Source organism: Cervus elaphus, chromosome 8 (assembly GCF_910594005.1).
Source record: "Cervus elaphus chromosome 8, mCerEla1.1, whole genome shotgun sequence".
NCBI lineage: Eukaryota > Metazoa > Chordata > Mammalia > Artiodactyla > Cervidae > Cervus > Cervus elaphus.
The window spans coordinates 15,026,667-15,045,957 of NC_057822.1; the positions used below are offsets into that span (position 1 = coordinate 15,026,667).

At 50.6% G+C, this 19,291-nt stretch overlaps 1 protein-coding gene and 1 long non-coding RNA gene across 3 annotated transcripts in view; one reads left to right on the forward strand and one right to left on the reverse strand.

Moving 5' to 3' along the window:
• Nucleotides 1–1,097: 1,097 nt before the first annotated feature.
• The window catches only part of TRIM62 (tripartite motif containing 62), a 36,531-nt gene continuing 18,337 nt past the window's right edge, over nt 1,098–19,291 (reverse strand). For both annotated transcript variants that reach the window (XM_043909653.1, XM_043909654.1), the window contains 3 exons: nt 16,567–16,823; nt 15,354–15,469; nt 1,098–3,605 (listed from right to left, as the gene is read on the reverse strand). In XM_043909653.1, coding sequence (XP_043765588.1) covers nt 3,055–3,605; nt 15,354–15,469; nt 16,567–16,823 — 924 coding nt within the window. In that variant the 3' untranslated portion in view covers nt 1,098–3,054. The remainder of the gene's footprint in view (nt 3,606–15,353; nt 15,470–16,566; nt 16,824–19,291) is intronic.
• On the forward strand, nt 5,789–16,642 carry LOC122698523. The gene is made up of 3 exons (XR_006342358.1): nt 5,789–5,910; nt 14,936–15,022; nt 16,513–16,642. It is a non-coding gene; the product is annotated as an uncharacterized LOC122698523 (long non-coding RNA).

Here is a 19,291-nt window from a genome sequence, read left to right on the forward strand (position 1 = left end):
AGGTTCACTCCCTACAGCTTCTCTGTAAACTGGGGCGCTGTCAACCATTCAGACACCTTTCCTTCTGCACTCTCCAACAGCCCCTCCTCCTTCTCACTCATGTCCATCTTCCAAGAACTGCAAACAAGTAGTGACTTGGGTAGTTCCCTCTCTTTCCTCCCCGCCTCCAGGTATAGGTGAAGATCCAAACCTGGCGCCTTAGAGAGCACCCGGTCTAACCTCCCTCATTCTGTAGGTGAGGAGTTGGAGGAAAGGACCCTCAGGGTACAAAACAAGTCAGCACAGAACTAAGACTAGGCCCAGGAGTCCTGCTTCCAAGGCTACTGCGCTGCACCGCACAACTATAGGGGGTCCCAGCGGCCTTTCTCCTTAGTCTACACACCTGTGTGTCCACATGCCGGGCCTTGACTCCTGGCCAGGTGGAGGTGGGATGGACCTCCTTTGACATAGAGAACCTGGGGAACTGCCTGGCCTGGGTGGTCCCACACCCCCTCACAAGGCACAAGAAGACTCCTTAGGAGCAGAGCCAGCCCAGAGGTTGAGAAAACCCACCCAGTTCTAGGCACTGACTCGGAGGCAGCAGGAGTGACAGGCAGGCCCTCCCTAAATGCACGGCATTTTGCAGCTTATAACAAATCATGTGAGATTGGTGTGATTATCCCCATTTTCCAGGTGAGAAAACTGAGGTCCAGAGAAGTTAATTCATTTTTCTAGAGGCACACAGTGACAAAGCCTGGATTTAAGCCTGGGTCTGTGGGGTTCTAGGGCCCAGTCTCCTGCCACTGTCTCATGAGCTCCTCTCTGCTTCCAAGGCTACCACCATGCCCTCCTCCAGGCCAAGACTGACAGTCTTCCCTGACTGGTAAGTTGTGATGTGAGTGCCTTGGGCTCAATTCTAAATCCACTTAGTGCAGGATGTGGGACCATAGGCAAGTCATGTCCTCTCTATGAACCTCATTTCCCCCCTCTGTAAAATGGGCATGGTGCTACTCAGCAGGGTTGTTTTGTGGATTAGCCATGTTGATTTATGTATGCTGCCTGGGCCAGGATAGATGGGCCTCTGTGTGTGCCAAAATGAATGGCACTGACCACTCACAGCCTGTAACTTTAATTTAATACAAATTCATCATAACTCACAAAATGGGTAACATTTAAAGTAAAAATACTGCTGGGGGTGGCCCAGATTCCGGTAGCTGAATGAGTGAGGTGAGACTGAGGATTCCTCCTGCCCAAGGGAGGACCCCATGGGCAGCAGTTGTGAGGTGGGAGCCCCCCAGGTTCAGCTAGTCTGGCTCCTTCGAGATGGGTATGATCAAAGACCCCAAGTTCAGAATCTAGGCCCCAGAACTAGAAAGGAAAGCCTAGGGTGGGAGGCTTTCAGTTTGGTTCTGCAGGCTCACTCTAGGGGTGCCTGTCCTGGACAGGGACACAGTCTTGGAGCAGGACACTTAGAGGCTCTGCTGCCTCAAAGCCAAGGCCTAGAGGTGGATTCCAAGAGCAAAAACTGAAAGTGAGCTTGTTCAACACACATTCTCACTTTCTTGTATTGTGCCATTTTGTATGGATGAGGCTGGAAAGAAGAAAAGTACATTTCCCAGACTCCCTTGCAGCCAAGGTTCTGGATCTGATTTATGTTTCCCCAAACAGAATCCCTTGTAGAGATTTGGATCTGGAAACCGAATTGCCTGGAGAGAGGCAGCCTTCAGGACATCATTTACTGGCATGGACAGTAGCAGAGATTGCACAGTTCTGCAGCCAGCGGCTTCTGATGCAGTGGCTGCCTGCTGATGGGAGCAGCGTTCCTGGTCACAGCAGACGTGATGAATTTGGCGGCTGGGAGCTGTTCCTGGAAATTCAGCAGAGTCGGCTCCTCCAGCCCTTGCAGTGATTTTGCAAAGCCACTAGGGACCTGGTAATAAATCTTTGTCTAATTAAAAAAAGCTAAAGCAGCTCATGTTTTCTGCAATAGTATCCCAACTGAGACAGAGGCCAAGATTGATGGGGGCGCCTAGCCAACAGCCCACCCCAGTGCTCAGGGCCTAAACAACTGCTCTCCCCAGCCTCGCTACACCCTCACCAGGTCAAGAGGCCTGGTTGGACCTTAGTTCAGAGCAGCTGGGGACCTCCACCATCCAGTGATGCTTGTCCGACATGAGCCTTGGGGTATGCCATTCTCTTGCCTTAAGACCCGTGAGCTTAGCTGGCTGAAACATGTGGCCTCAACTACTGGGTGCCTTCCACAGGCCACAGCATCATTTTTGTTGTTGTTTAGTCACTAAGTCATGTCTGACTCTTTTGCGACTGTAGCCCACCAGGCTCCTCTGTCCATAGGATTCTCCAGGCAAGAATATTGGAGTGGGTTGCCATTTCCTTCTCCAGGGGAATCTTCCCAACCCAGGGATCAAACCCACATCTCCTGCATTGCAGGTGGATTCTTTACCACTGAGCCACCAGGGAAGCCCAATATCATTTTTACCCACAGATAAATGGGAAAATCAGGAACTATAAAACTCTTGGTACAGGGGTGGAAGGAGAGGGGGGTTCTCAGGCGACTTTGGGACTAGCTACCACCTGTGTCCACCATGGGTTGTGATCAAGGACAAAAAGGCCCATCACTAGCTTGGTCAGGGGCAAGTCTCAGGCCTGGGAGCATAAGAGGGTTCTCTCTGCAGTTGCCAACTGCTGGCAACACTCTGACACATCCTGAGGTCAGGGCATGGGGGCAGGAAGGAGACACAGGGATGCAGTCCCCTGCCCACCAGAGGAGGATGAGGGGTTAGGCGGGGGCTGCCATGAGGAGAAACTGCGTCTGGTTCTTGGACCACAACTGCATCCCCATCAAGGTCAGAGCTACAGAACATCAGTGCTGGAAGAGATTTTCAGAGTCACGGAGCACAACCTCCATTTCACAGATGGGGAAACGAGGCTGAAGGGTAAACAACAGGCCTGAGATCTCAGGGGTGGCCCCCTGGGTTGGAGTCCAGGCTTCCCGTCTGTGGGGCAGGGCTCTTCCTGGTGACCAAGCCCAGACGCCCACGGTCGCCCTCCACCGCCCTAGATGCGGACGGTGTTGATCCGCAACGGCTGCACGTTCTTGCCATTAGCGTGGCTCTGCCCGGGGCTGAAATAGGAGCAGAGCTTGCCCGGGAACTTCTCGCGGAAGGTGTAGAGCCAAGACATGTCGTCGGCGTTGTAGAAGATGAGCAGGCCTTGGTCGTAGTCCAGGAAGACGCCCACCTTGTCGAGCTTGTCGCGGACGTTGAGCCGCGTCCAGGGCTCCGTGCAGGCGCTGTACTGGTTGCCGTCGTGCATGACGATGCAGTAGAAGCCGCGGCTGGGCTGGATCTGGATGCTGCCCTTGCGGCTCGCGGCCTCGTGCGCCAGCCCGATCACCCACTGGGTCTTCTCCGCCACCACCACCTCCCAGTAGTGGACACCGCTACTGAAGGCCTCCGAACCCAGCACCGACACCTCCACGTCGAAGCGCTTGGGCGAGTCCTGCAGCGGCTGTGGGTGCAGGTTGCCATAGGCCACGATGGTGCAGTCGTCGGACAGAATCAGGCGCTGGTGGGCGGTGCCCGGGTCCAGGGTCAGGGCGGCTGGCACTGCGGGGATGGGGGAGGAAGAGATGAGTGGAGAGAAGGCTGTGGACCCACTCTATGGTGCCTCCCTGAGGTCAGGTTCTGGTCGGCCCCCAGGAGGCTGTGTGATACTGAATACATCACAGCTTCTTCCTTTGTAAAACGGGAATGTGACAGTTAAGAGCCTTTTGGATTGAAACTCAGTTGTAGGGGACAAGAGCTACGGCAGCTTGTTCACTGATGATTTCCCAGGGGCAAGGCTCACAGTGGGTACTCTGCAAAAATTTGCTGAGTAAACTTGAATGAGGTCCAGAATTGGATGATTTCAGAGCTGGGAGGGAGCTTAAAGATTCTTCAGGTGCTGGATAATCACCCTATGGGGTAATCTGGAAACTTGTGCGGGTGTTTGACTTGTCTCAATAGGTAGGATCCAGGGATGCTAAATGCCCTGAATGAAATGTGCAGGGTGGCCCCATGTCCCCCACCAATAAGTTTCAGATGCTCCCCCAGACATTCATGTGGATTTAAAAATCTTTACAATGACCCAGAACTACAGTTTAACTCCATTTTACACATAAATATGAAATAATTTTTGTACAGTTTTAATATATTCTGAATATATTGAAATGCAGCTACCCTGTAAACTGGGGGAAGACCGAATTTGTTTTGTCTGGAACTTCACTAAAAATTGTTCGCTTTTTTTTAAAAGTACATCTCTAAGAAGAACACCACTGACCAAGATAGCCGACCTATTTCGAGTGCATTTGAGGCAGAATGGTGTTTTACCTATGGTGTGAGCACCTGACTCATTCATTATGTTTTCTGGGGTGGTTGTGAGTGAGCAAACACATATTGACATATACAATACTTTATTATAAATACTTTCCTTTTTTTTCCTTTATATGTATCATAGATTATATACATATATATGGGTGCATATATACTTGAAATTGTGAGAAGGTCATACTAATTTTGAGTCATGACAAATTACTTGTTATGAAAAGTATATGATGGGTCTGAAAAAGTTGAAAACCACTGATTCTAGGCCAATTCTCCCATTTGACAGATGGGGAAACTGAGACCCAGAGAGGAGACTTGACTAGTCTCAGGTCACAAACAAACACTGGCAGAGCCAGGACTAATCAAGACCAGGTGCAATCCAGCCCCAGCCTTCTCTTCCTGCCTACCTCTCACTCACCACCTCCCATTTCAGTCAGGCCCAAGCCTTCACCCAGACCTTTTCCTCTTCCACCTCACCTCTGCTTCTTGTAATCATCCCCATGGGGCTCAATTCCAGTGCCCATCCTCAGGGAAGCCTTCCTGGTTGCTTCCTCTGAAATTTCTCAACTTTGTTTGTGCCTCTCTCCCAACACCTGGGATAGTCCTCTGTGTCCATAACTTGTCATGTACACCAGGAGGGCAAGGACTATGTGCTCTCCAACTAGGTTCTCCCTGGTGTACCCCGTGCCCAGCATCTACATATTGACATATACAATCTTCCCCACAGCCTGGTGTGGGGAAGGTTTCCAGAAAGGCTCACCAAATCAAACTGACCCCACCTGTGTTGGTCTTTGGGCAGGCTGGGGCACAGAGCTCTGAGGTGGCCACATTGACTTCGCAGGCTTGGCTCTCAAAGTCTCATGAACTCTTGTCAAGGACTCTGTTTACTCTTGCCCCCCGAAGGAGTTGATACCTAGCCAGAAGAAGGAACCAAGAATTCGCTCCTGTTAGCCTAGATGAACATTTCCATGGCAGAGCAAGACAGGGGAGAAAAGAAGAAGGAATTCTGTCACTAGTTCCTTGGAGCAAAGGAGGGACTCCTCCATCTGACTCTCTGGTGATTTCGTTGTCTGGTGGAGCGGGGCCGTGATGATGCTTGACTTGAGCGTCACCTCCAAATTCAGCCACCTCTGCTGGCAGCATGTATGCAGAGAAATAAAATGCCTCAGTGATGGCCATCATCTCTAACGGGGAGTGACAGCCAGTCCCCCAACTGTGCTCCTGTTCTCAGACGACTAACAAAGCTGACCATTGACTTACAGCAAGCTCCTTCCCTGAGCTCTGTCAGGAATAAATTTAGTCTTGAGTTTTACATCCTCCTTTCCTATTCTTAGAAGCCAGAGGGCTGTATGGAAACAATTAGCCCTGTGAATAGAGAGGTCAAAGGAAACATAATTCTCTATCCAGAGACACAGACGAGGGGAGCCATGAGAAGGACACCGAGTCAGCGGAGAAATGTTTCTCCCTGTCCTCTGATCACAGCGCAGCCTGTCAGACCAGAAGGCTCCCGCCACACGGAATGTGGGTGTTCCCACCATGGGGTCAAGAGGTAGGAGGTGGAGGGGGTGTCGGAGGTATGTGTGTGGGGGGGAGCTCGGGAGAGAAGAAAAATCTAATCAGGTACACATGGGGCCACTCCTCTGGCTGTGGAATGTGGGTCACACTCAGGTGTTCGTGGCAGAGGGGCAAGAGAGACAGGAGATGGGCACAATGCCAAGGTGTGGGCAGCTGTCGTGAGTGCCCCGGGGGAAACTAGGCCTTATATCGGAGGTGCCAGCATAATCTGAGGAGACCAGCGACAGGCAGAACCCAGGATCGGAGAAGGACGGGGCTAGGGAAGGGGCGAGAGACTAGCGCCCTGGAGGGCTCAGCTTCATACTCACGTCTAAGTAGGGCAACGTGGGCGCTTCCAGTGCCACTGATGAGTGCGGAGGGCACTCTAGCAGGCAGCCAAGTGGGTTTTCAGTGGTTCTGAGACTGGGCCGACAGGGATAAGCTATAGGATGGAGGAAATCTGTACTGAACCGAGTGCTAACTCCTGGGGGCGGACCCGCGGGACGGGGTCTGCTGTTCATTGGTCATTTCCGGCAGTAGAGGCGGGGCTGGGGGCGGGACCTGATCCACAGTGAGCAGGGCCCAACAGCCCAACAGCCCAAACGCTCAGGGCAGGGCCTGGCATCCTTGTTAGGCCGAGGGTGTGACCTGATTCTTAACAGGCTCTTGCACCCTAAAACCTGGGCTGAGGTTCACCTCCTTATAAACAGAGGTCCTGTCTTCTGTCCTCCCTTCTGTGCTCCCGGAGACTATGACTGGCAGGAGTAATTGCCTTTAGACCAGAGAGTACCCAGCCCGGGACACAACAAATACCTTTCCCTCAAAGATCCGTTTAGTCAAGGCTATGGTTTTTCCAGTAGTCATGTATGGATGTGAGAGTTGGACTATAAAGAAAGCTGAGTGCTGAAGAATTGATGCTTTTGAACTGTGGTGTTGGAGAAGACTCTTGAGAGTCCCTTGGACTGCAAGGAGATCCAACCAGTCCATCCTAAAGGAAATCAGTCCTCAGTATTCACTGGAATGACTGATGTTGAAGCTGAAACTCCAATACTTTGGCCACCTGATGGGAAGAGCTGACTCATTTGAAAAGACCCTGATGCTGGGAAAGATTGAGGGCAGGAGGAGAAGGGGATGACAGAGGATGAGATGGTTGGATGGCATCACCGATTCAATGGACATGAGTTTGGGTAAACTCTGGGGGTTGGTGATGGACAGGGAGGCCTGGTGTGCTGCAGTCAATGGGGTCGCCAAGAGTTGGACACGGCTGAGTGACTGAACCGACCTGAACTCTGAGAAGTCAGTCCCCGTATGGGGACTGGCAAACTCTCCACCCATCCCTTATTTTCAGGAGAGGTGCCAGACTCTCCTGAGAATGAACAAATCCTGACCCTTGGGGTTCAACATTTTAAAGGTCAGAGCTCTTTTCTAGGCCCTGGGACACTGTTTTATACAAACAGAAAGCAGGAGCCAAGACAGCCCATCTGGCCTCCAGGTGTGTTCTCCATCCATTTAAGCATCTCTGAAAACTAACCAAACTGATCACATGGACCACAGCCTTGTCTAACTCAATGAAACTATGAGCCATGATGTGTAGGGCCACCTGAGATGGACGGGTCATGGTGGAGAGTTCTGACAAAACGTGGTCCACTGGAGAAGGGAATGGCAAACCACTTTAGTATTCTTGCCTTGAGAACCCCATGAACAGTATGAAAAGGCAAAAAGATAGGACACTGAAAGATGAACTCCCCAGGTTGGTAGGTGCCCAATATGCTACTGGAGATCAGTGGAGAAATAACTCCAGAAAGAATGAAGAGATGGAGCCAAAGCAAAAACAACACCCAGTTGTGGATGTGACTGATGATGGAAGTAAAGTCCGATGCTGTAAAGAGCAATATTGCATAGGAACCTGGTATGTTAGATCCATGAATCAAGGTAAATTGGAAGAGGCCAAACAGGAGATGGCAAGGGTGAACACTGACTTTCTAGGAATCAGTGAACTAAAATGGACTGGAATGGGCAAATTTAGTTCAGTTGACCATTATACCTACTACTGTGGGCAAGAATCCCTTAGAAGAAAGGAGTAGCCCTCATAGTCAACAAAAGAGTCAGAAATGCAGTACTTGGATGTAATCTCAAAAACGACAGAATGATCTCTGTTCATTTTCAAGGCAAACCATTCAATATCACAGTAATCCCAGTCTATGCCCCAACCACTAATCCTGAAGAAGCTGAAATTGAATAGTTCTATGAGGACCTACAAGACCTGCTAGAACTAACACCCAAAAAAGATGTCTTTTTCATCATAGGGGACTGGAATGCAAAAGTAGGAAGTCAAGAGATACCTGGAGTAACAGGCAAGTTTGGCCTTGGAGTACAAAATGAAGCAGGGCAAAGGCTAACAGAGTTTTTCCAAGAGAATGCACTAGTCATAGCAAACACCCTCTTCCAACAACACAAGAGGAGACTCTACACATGGACATCACCAGATGATCAATACTGAAATCAAACTGATTATATTTGTAGCCAAAGATGGAGGAACTCTATACAGGCAGCCAAAACAAGACCGGGAACTGACTGGCTCAGATCATGAACTCTTTACTGCAAAATTCAGACTTAAATTGAAGAAAGTAGGGAAAACCACTAGACCATTCAGGTATGACCTAAATCAGATCCCTTATGATTTATACAGTGGAAGGGACAGATAGATTCAAGGGATTAGATCTGATAGACAGAGTGCCTGAAGAACTATGGATGGAGGGTTGTGACATCGTACAGGAGGCAGTGATCAAGACCATCCCCAAGAAAAAGAAATGCAAAAAGGCAAAGTGGTTGTCTGAAGAGGCCTTACAAATAGTTGAGAAAAGAAGAGACATGAAAGGCAAAGGAGAAAAGGGAAGATATACCCATCTCAATGCAGAGTTCTAAAGAACAGCAAGGAGAGATAAGAAAGCCTTCCTAAGTGATCAATGCAAAGAAACAGAGGAAAACCATAGGATGGGAAAGACTAGAGATCTCTTCAAGAAAATTAGAGATACCAAGGGAACATTTCATGCAAAGACGGGCATAATAAAGGGCAGAAGCTGTATGGACCTAACAAAAGCAGAAGGTATTAAGAAAAGGTGGCAAGAATACACAGAAGAACTATACAAAAAGGATATTCATGACTCGGATAACCACGATGGTGTGATCACTCATGTAGAGCCAGACATCCTGGAGTGCAAAGTCAAGTGGGCCTTAGGAAGTATCACTACGAACAAAGCTAGTGGAGATGATGGAATTCCAGTTGAGCTATTTCAAATTCTATAAGATGATGCTGTTAAAGTGCTGCACTCAATGTGCCAGCAAATTTGGAAAGCTCAGCAGTGGCCACAGGACTGGAAAAAGTCAGTTTTCATTCCAATCCCAAAGAAAGGCAATGCTAAAGAATGCTCAAACTACCGCACAATTGCACTCATCTCACACACTAGTAAAGTAATGCTCCAAAGTCTCCAAGCCAGGCTTCAACAGTACGTGAACTGAGAACTTCCAGATGTTCAAGCTTCATTTAGAAAAGCTCCAATACTTTGGCCACCTGATGCGAAGAACTGACTCATTTGAAAAGCCCCTGATGCTGGGAAAGATTGAAGGCAGGAGGAGAAGGGGATGACAGAGGATGAGATGGTTGGATGGCATCACTGACTCAGACAGAAGTTTGAGCAAGCTCTGGGAGTTGGTGATGGACAGGGATGCCTGGTGTGCTGCAGTCCATGGGGTTGCAAAGACTGAGCGACTGACCTGAACTGAGACCTCAAGGTCAAGAGGCATTCAGGAAGGATCATGGACTGCAGGGGGGCCCAGGATCTGTCTCTTGGTCACCATCAACCACATACCACAGCGACCCAAGCAGCAGAGAAACTCCAAAGTCCAGCAGCTCCAAAGACTGGGTAGCAAGTCATTTGTGCCTCCTTGTTCTCAAGGACAGCAACTTTGAGGCCTGACAGGGCAAGAAATACCATCAGTTCTTTTCTCTACTCAGGCCTTTAAAAAGTCTGATTCCTCCTGCCTACTCAGACCTTCAGCTGCACCCAGTCGGGCATTAAAAAAAAACCTTTCACATCCTCTAGCTCATGAGACCACCACAGCAGCCCCAGCAGCACAAATTACTGTACCCATTTCTCAGAAGAGGAAACTGAAGTTCCAAGGAGATTTCTCTGAATTAAGTGGCTTGCTTAATTTGCCACTTGGGGTGGATGTGAAACAGGAATTCGAGCTAAGGTCTTTTCACTCATGTTCTTTCCTTTATGTGGCCCCAAAAAGCCTGTTCAGCAAGACTGAGGAAACATGTGATGATTCATGATAATCGTAAGAAATAGGTATCACGCATTTACTAAGTCCCAGGATTATTATCACAAATAAATATATTTAATTCTCCTACCTACCCTGGGTGATAAATCACACCTTCCGCCATCTGTTTCACAGATGAGGAAACAGGCTCAGACAGGGTGGAGATCTGCCCTGGGTCACACAGCTTGACAGTGAATATGCTGGAACCCAAAATGATTGGATTCAGATAAGCAGGCGTGGGGGTAGAGAGCAGCCCAGAAAGGGAGGTGGCAGGAGCAAAGGAAGCAGCGTCCGGTGTCCCCTGGACAATGGCCACTTGTCCTGGGTGGGGAGGAAGTTGGTGCCCGGGAGATGGGGCAGTCAGGCCAGACAGTTGGAGGAGGGTTTCCAGTGTCAGCTGAGGGGTGGGGCAAGGGTGTGGGTGGAGGTGGAGAGTCGAGGTTCCAGAGGAGGGGAGTGACAGGTGCTAAATAAAATTCTCTGGTGACCTAGTAGGAAGCCTGAACTGGAAGGCGGGTAGGCAGGAAGCTGCTAGAATCCAGGGCTAGGTCCCTGGGGGCGCCTGCCCCTCCCATCTAGACATAAAGGGCCTTGGTTTTGGCAGAAGAGCCAGAGTGACTTCACAGGCCCTACAGACAAAGGAAGAGGCCCGGCTAACCAGGTCACTGTTCTCTGAACCCCCAGGGGCTGCTATCCTCGGCAGGATGTTCAGAGCACATTCTGGGGCTCCCTCCGCCCCTTTCCTACAGGCTGCTTTCTCTGGGGAAGTCATTCTTAACTGGGGTGGATCTGCCTCACAGGGGACATTGGACAATGAATGAGATATATTTGGTTGTCATATCTGGGTGTGTATGTGTGTGTAGCATCTAGTTGGGTAGAGACCAGGGATGCTGTTGAACATCCTACCGTGGACAGGGCAGCTCCCAAGACAAGGAATTATCCAGCCCCAAATGTCAATAGTTCTGAGGCTGAGAAAGCCTGCCCTGGGGCAATCAGCAAATTCCCACATCCGTTTGCTCTCTTGTGGGGGAGTCAAGAAGGGAACACTAGTATCCCTATAATAGAGGAGGAAACGGAGTCTTGGAGGGAGGAAGGGACTTGTCCAGGGATGTGCAGCAAGTTCCTTCATTCAACAAATAATCACTGAGCACCTACTTAATACCAGGGTATTCTAGTAACAGAACTGAGACCAGGACTCATTCATTTCTTTATTCAATCATCCACAAACATTTACTGCACTGGCTGCTGGGGATGTAGAGTGATGAATCAGACTCAGCCCTTGACCTCTCAGAGCTCACAGTCTAGCGAGAGAGACAGCCATGCAGACATTAATAAGACAGCAAGACCAGGAAAGCCCAGGGCTACTTGGAGAAATCCAGGAAGGCATTTCAGAGGAGGTGTTTATAAACTAAGATGTGAAAGAGAGTAGGAGTTAGTTCTCAAAGACTGAGGTTTGTGTTGAGGGTTTTCTCACTTGTGCAAAAGTGAGAAAAGTGTGCAGGAGAGGGAATATGGCTCATGTAAGACCTGAAGATGGTTCCGTGTGTCTGGGTGTGATATAGAGGGAGAAGGAGAGACTGGCGGGGCCCAGATCTCACAGTGCCTTGATATATAAGGTTTAACTGCCTAGATTGCCTTGCTGAGCTGTGATGGGGGTGAGGCAGGTGGCAGCTGAGATAAATCAGCTCCTGAGACCATCTGCCTGAGGGGCTTCCCTGGGTCAGGGGAGGGGTCAGGACCCTTGGCCGGGCTTCTAGCTTCCTTGAGTTATGCTGCTTCACCAGGCCCTCACGCTGCTGGGTCCCACTATGAAGGTCCCTCCAAGGCTGGGAGCACACAGAGACCCCCCCACCCCTACCCCAGGAGGTTAGTCCAGAGCCCTACCCAGTTGGCTGGAAAATGGGCCCTTTCCCCAACTACTGCCTGCTCTGTCAATGAGGGCACAGATCCAGACTAAAGGGTACTAGGAGGTATCCCTTCATCTTTGTGAAATTGGTCATGATGCATCAGAGGCGGCCTTCAGTCACCTAGAGGGGAGCCCCATCCCTGTCCAGCACTCACACCCTCAGTGATTGTCCTCAGTCCTTCTCCATTTGTACCTGGAGGCCAATCATGAGCATCCTGGGATGCTTCTTTGTGTTTATCGTTCTCAATGCCAGGGATTGTCTGGGGTCATCTCTAGGCCGCACCCTCCCCAAGTGGGAAAGCCTTCAGTTTTCAGTGCTCAGTGCAAACACCATCTGCTCAGTGTTCCCCTAGCTCCTTCCCTGACCCACCCAGAGCTTCCTGTTGCCTCTTGGGCTCCCATGGCCCCATGTAAGTCCCTCATCATGGCCCTTTTCCCATGGACTGTTAGGGTCTGTTGTCCCATCTGTCTCTCCTGAACGTGCCTCAAAGGACTTTCAATGTTTGTAGATTGAACGAATGAATCCAGACAGGTGCAAAGAGCTCTGATTGCTGTGTGACCTGGGAAAATCAATGAGCCTCTCTGAGCCTCAACCTCCCCAGCACCCTTCCTGGGTTGGTGGTATGAGGCCAGAGAATGCCTGGTAGGCTTAGTACGGAAGGGCACACCCTTTGGGTCTGATGGTTCTGGTTCCAATCTTGTTTGTACCATTTACCAGGTTATGACCATGACCAGTTCCTAACAGTTGTGTGCCTCAGTTTCCTCATCTAAAATATAATAATAGTGTCTACCTCTTAGGGACTAGTCCCCTCTACATCCTCGTCTCCTCTCTATAGGACATTGCCACCTGATTCAACACATAGGCTCCCTGCTGCCAATAGGTTCGACTCTGATGCCCTGGTGGGTTGTGTAATGTTGGGAAGGTGTTGATCTCAGAGCCCCAGGGTCTACTGACTCTACTAGAAATCCATTTCAGACTTTCTCCCCTCTCAGCCAACCTCCCGTGACCTTCTCTAGTCCATTCTCAACCCAGCGGATGACCTTGCTTCCTACCTTACTGGGAAAGGCAAAGCTATCAGAACAGAATTCCCACGAGCTCCCACCACCTGCCCCTCTGCTTCAGCGCCCATGTATTCGCCCTTCTCTGGGCTCCCAGCAGAGGCAGGGGTGGACCCCACACCCGACGGCACTCCAGCAACTCTCTCTCATTCATCCTCAGTTCTACCTTTTTCTATTGCATCTTTTCTGTGCCCCCCCTTCCCCCACATGCTGTGCTTAGTCGCTCAGTCATGTCTGAGTCTTTTCAACCCCGTGGACTGTAGCCCGCCAGGCTCCTCTGTCCATGGGGATTCTCCAGGCAAGAATACTGGAGTGGGTTGCCATGCCCTCCTCCAGGGGATCTTCCCAACCCAGGAATTAAACCAGGGTCTGCTGCTTTGCAGGTGGATTCTTTACCAGCTGAGCCACCAGGGAAGCCCCCCCTCCACCCCCAAACATGCTATCATTTCTTCTATCTTAAACAAACAGCTGCAGCCACATTCTCTCTCCTTCCCATAAATAAAACTCTTTGAAAGCACTGTCTCCACTTCCTCTCCCATTCTCTCTTGGATGGCCTCCAATCAGGATTTGCCTCCATCGCTCCACCAGAGCGGCTCCTGTCAAGGCCATCAGGACCAACAGAATAGTCAGTGCTGATCTTCCCACACTTGGCGTTGCAGCCTGGCCACCACCAGCCACTCCCCCTCCTCGAAACACTTTCTCCACTTGGCTTCCAGGATGGACCAGGTCTCCCTCTTATTCTCTGGCTGTTCCTTCTCGGTTTTCTTGACTGGGTCCCCTTCCTGTCCTTGACTTCTAGGAGGGCCCCAGGGCTCCAATTGTTAGCATGGTCCTCTATCTTTTCTCTCTACCCTCAACTCACCTCCTAGGTGATCTCATCCTGGCTCATTCGGTACCATCCACATGTGGACACCACTGGCCCAGACCCTCCTCCTGAACCGCATACGTGTCATCTCCACTGCCTTCTCCACATCTGCACTGAGACATCTGATTGGCATCACGAGCCTCACATGCTCACAACTCCATCTTCCCAGTCACCTCAGCCAAAATCGTTCTAGTCTTCCTGATCGGTTTTCTCTTTCTCACATCTGAGATCCAATGCATTAGAAAATCCCGTTGGCTCTCTGTTCAATATGGATCCTACATCCAGTCACGTCTTGCCATGTGCAGTGCTATCACCCTGCTTCAGGCCAGCATCACCTCTCGCCTGGATTATTGCAATAGTCTCCTAACCTCTGCCCCTTACTCCTGCAGTCTATTGTCAACTCAGCAGCCAGAGGCATCCTTTAAAAACTTAAAAGCTCACCTTACTTCATGTTACCGTCCCAAACCCTCAAGGACTCCCATCTCACTCAGCATAAAATTGAAAGTTTTCACCTGGGCCCACAGGCCCTCATGGTCCGGCTACTGCTAGCTCCACTGTCCTTCTCACCCATTCCACTCCAGCCACACTGGTCTCCTTACTCCGCCCTGAACATGCCCGGCGTGGTCCTGCCTCAGAACCTTTGCACCTGCTAGTCCCACTGCCAGGAGCACTCTTCCCAGGGTATCTACATGGCTCACTCTTCGTCCTTCAGGTCTTTACTCCCTCCTCCGGGAGGTCTTCTGACTGCATCCCCTACCAAACGTTTTTTCCTGCCTCAACATCTGCTAGCCCCCTTCTTTATCTTTTATCACTATCTAATAAACTATGTGTTTTACTTATTTATTTTCTTTCTCTCTCACACCCTAGGATGTAACTGAGATGCATGGGGTAGGAAGTTTTGCCTGTTTCGTTCACTGCTTTATCTTCAGTACCTAGAACAGTGCCTGGTGTGAGGTAGGTGCTTGATCTCTTCTGTACTCATAGAGTGAATGAGTGAACAGCCCACAGCCTCAGTCTCTTCATCTAGAGAATGGGCACACTAGTAGAACCAACCTCCTGGAGTTGTATCAATATAAAGATTCCCTGGATTGAGTTACTGCAGGTGCCCAGCACAGGCCCCGGAACATAGTAGGTGCTCATTAAGGCACCCTTCCCATCCCTCTGCCCTGCCCCCATGCTGTGTGTAGAGCAGGGGGCTGGACTGGGCAGTGGCCCATCTAGCTCCGACCTGTGATGATCCTTGCCTCTTCCTGGGCCCTCTGGTGAGTGGCAGGAAGGGCCTTACCTGGGTGGATGTCTTGAAACAGGGACTTCCAGATGGTGTACTGCAGGGGACCTGTGTACTTGGAGGTTGGGAAATCTTCATAGGTTAGGTTGGTCTCGTGGATTTTCCCTTTGAGCCTGAAAAGGGAGCAAGAGAGCAGACCACATTGGGGGCTAGATTCCTGTCCCAGCACCTTCAGGGTCGCTGGCATAGGGCGAGGCCATGAGTGGGAAGTCTGCCATACCCAGACTCAAGTGCTTGCTTCTACCACTTCCTAATTCTCTAGCTATCACCCTCAGTTTCTTTACCTTTAAAATGGGTACTATGATAACACCTGCCTCCTAGGCTTGTGAGCACTGTGCGGCTTAATGCATGTAAAATGCTTAAGACGGTGTGTGCCTCAGGGTCAACACAATACATGACATCAGCTATCAATACTGGTCATTGAAAGTAAAAGTCAAGGTCACTCAGTCGTGTCCAACTCTTTGCAACTCCATAGACTATATAGTCCATGGAATTCTCCAGTGGGTAGCCTTTTCCTTCTGTAGGGGATCTTCCCAACCCAGGGATCGAATCCAGATCTCCCGCATTGCAGACGGATTCTTTACCAGCTGAGCCACAAGGGAAAACCAACAATTAACTGTTATTATTATTTTATTTATTTGTTATTTTGGGTGGCCACGCTACGCAGCATGCAGGATCTTAGTTCCCCAGCTAGGGATCGAATCTATGCCCCCTGCAGTGGGAGTGTGGAGTTTTCACCACTGGACCACCAGGGAAGTCCCAAGTATTATTATTAAAGGTAGCCATGGAACCAGAGAGACCTGGGCTTGAATCCTGGCTCCCCCATGTACTAGATGAAGGGCTTTGGCCAGTTGCTCCAGTTTCTCTGTGCCTCAGTTTCTACATGTGTGAAATAGGTATGACAGTAGTAACGACCTCCAAGGGGCTAGTTGGGTTATAAAAAAAAAAAGATATTATAATAAATAGTATAAAATGTATATTTGTAACATAAATCACACAAAATAAGTAATATCCCATAGGATTATAAATATTATGTATAAAATAGCATGCGTACACAAAGCCTTCACCCCAGGCTATGGCCCAGAGCAGATGTCCTGTGTGTTTGATGGAGATCTGAATGAATGATTTCTCTGCTAACCACCCCTCCGTCCTACAGGGGCTGGGGAGGAGTGACCCATCTGGAGAAGACGCTGGGGCAGCAGGCACTCACCGTTCGGACAGCGAGGCCATGCCGGCCAGGAAGGTGTGCCGGTCGGTTTCGGCCAGCCGCTCTTGCAGGATCTGCGCCCCCTCCTGCACCTTGCGCAGCTGCTGGCTGTAGCGCTGGACTTTCTGCTCGATGTCGGTCAGCGAGCGAGCTGTGTCCGCCTCCAGCTCCTCCAGCATGGCCTTCTGCCGCTCCCGCAGCAGCCGGTGCAGCCGCTCGAACGCCTCCCCGATGGTGGTCCGCAGGCTTTTGGTGGAAGACTGTGGACACGGTCATCAGGGGTTAGTCAGGGAGAATGGATGGGGTGATCCTTGTGTGAGAGGAGGAGACCGAGGGTCTTGGCACTCAGAGAGGAAAGGGCGGGAAAGGTACGTTCAGTGAGGAAATGGCAAAAAGCATGGCGGCAGAAGAGAGCTGGCCTGATCAAGGACAACAAATAGTCTCCGTTAGGAAACAAATGAAGTGGTCCAGGTGAGACAATGAGGCTTGAGCTAGAGGAGCAGCAGATGGACATGGCTTGAAAGGCATCTGTAGGGGGAGCCTCGGTGGCCCTGGTGACCAACTGGCTGGCTGTAGGGGTAAAGGAGAGACAGGTGTGAGGATGATGTTTGGATTTCTGGCTTGGGGACGGGAGGGATGAGGAAGTGGGCCGGAGATGTGGCTGAATGGGCAGGGAGCAGATGCTGAGCTCAGTCTAGGAGACAGTGAAATTTTTATTTTTTTAAAAACTTCACTCATGCAGCCTAAGCAAAGATGCCAAGGAGATCACAGATGTCAGAGAGCTTTATAAATGGCAATGTACTGGGCAAAGTTTCAGGGTCACTCACCCTGTCCCAGCACCCCCAGACCCTCTTGCTAGGGAACAAGAGTTGTGGGTTAAAGCCATTGTCACAGAAAGACAAGCATGGACTTGATTGATTCTCTCTGTCCCCAAGGGTACTGCCAGGCCCAGGAAGGGATTGAGTGGTAAAAGGCATAGCTTTGGTGCCCAAGGGTACTGAGTCTCCCGCTGTGGCAACTTTAGTTGCCTGATATCTCTGAACCTTGGTTTTCTTATCTGGGAAGAGGGTTACATAATGACATTGCAGGGCTACGGTAAGTGAGGGGAGATTCACAAAGCGCATGACATTGTTTGAGGTGCAGCCCCAGAGCCTGGTTATTTAAACACTGGAACAGGCACATCCAAGAAGTCTTCGTGGAGAGATGGCTGCTGAGCTGGGGCCTGAAGGGTGAGCAGGATGTCAGTTGGGGGTGGAGGCGGGGAACGGGCCGAGGGGACAGCAAGAGGCAGGATGACACAGGGTAAAAAAGTGCTGCTCAGCGGCAGCAGCGTGTGGGGCCTGCCTCTGCAATTTGACTTTGTGGGATTCTGACTGGGAGTTCACAGAGTCAGAGACCCCGCTGTGTTCAGTGCCCAGGGCTCTGTGGGAAGCTCCACAAAGGCTCAATTAGGGCCTGTTCCCTCCCGGTCGTGGCTGTGGGCCGGCAGGAAGAGCTGCTGGCAGTGGGCCAGCCTCCCTGCGCATGCCCACCCAGCTTGCCAGGCAGACAAAGAGGGTGGTGAAGGGAGAGGCTGGGGATGAAGGGCCAGGCTGCCTATGGCCTCTTGGAGCCCCCTCACCCAGGGAAGGCAAGGTTCTTGCAGCAGCAGGTCATGGTGGGGAAGATGGGGCATGCCCGCCCTGGACCATCTGCTGCTGCCTCCAAAGAACCCTAAATCTCACGGCCAGCCCTTCTGGCTCCTCCTCGGCCAGTCCGCAGCAGCATTTGGCCCAAGGGCCAGCCTCTACTAATCGAGAATTCTGGTTTGCCTCCCACCTCTGTGGCTGCTCCCTCCCTGCCATCCTTGTTCCTGAGGACTCATCCAGTCCTGGCTCCTTTTGTTCATACATGACATGCCCTCCCTCATCTTCAACTCCCACTGCTCTGAGGCTGCTTTCCAGATCCATCCATCTTGAAGGCCTTACATGTCTCCTGAGTGCCACATTCATCTTTCCACCTGCTCCTCCACACATGCCCATGGGTTCCACCAACTCACTGGTTTAACGTGTCAACTACACCTAATCTTTGTCAACAAACTTGCTGCCAGAGTGATCCTTCTAAAGTGCAAACTGGGTCACAGTCAGTCTTGTGTTCAGGAACATCTCTTGGCGCCTTGATGACTAGTACAGCGCTAAATTCCTTAGTCTGGAATTCAAAGTCCTCCCTCTAATCTCACTTACCACTCTAGTGCCATTGCACTGTAAGTCTACTGACCTAGAGTGGACCCCTCCCCCAGCAAATGCTTTATTCAACTGTCAAACTCCTATTCATCCTGTGAGACCCAGACCAAAAGCTCCCTTCTCTGGGATACCTTCCCTAAATTTTGCAGCCAGTTAAACAGGCTAAATGTTCCCACAGCATTTTGTAAATATTCTTAATATGCTGCCCCATGTTTTATGTGGCTTCCCAGCTAGTGAACGAACCCCTCCTGGGTAGGAATGACATCTTTCTTAACCCTGCACTCTTTGTGCCCATCCCAGGGTCTGGCACAAGGTTGATGGTCAGAACCTGCTTGAATGGTGAAGGAGGGAAGGGTCTGGCCCAAGACTGATCTGCAGAGGTGGGTGCAGACTCCATCATCTTTCTTGGTGGGGGCCTAGTGTCTCCAACACAAGAGGAGAGAAAGAAACTGGGAGAGGGCAGCTCAGAAACATCAGAGTGACAGCCATCCCAGGAGCCCTAAGTA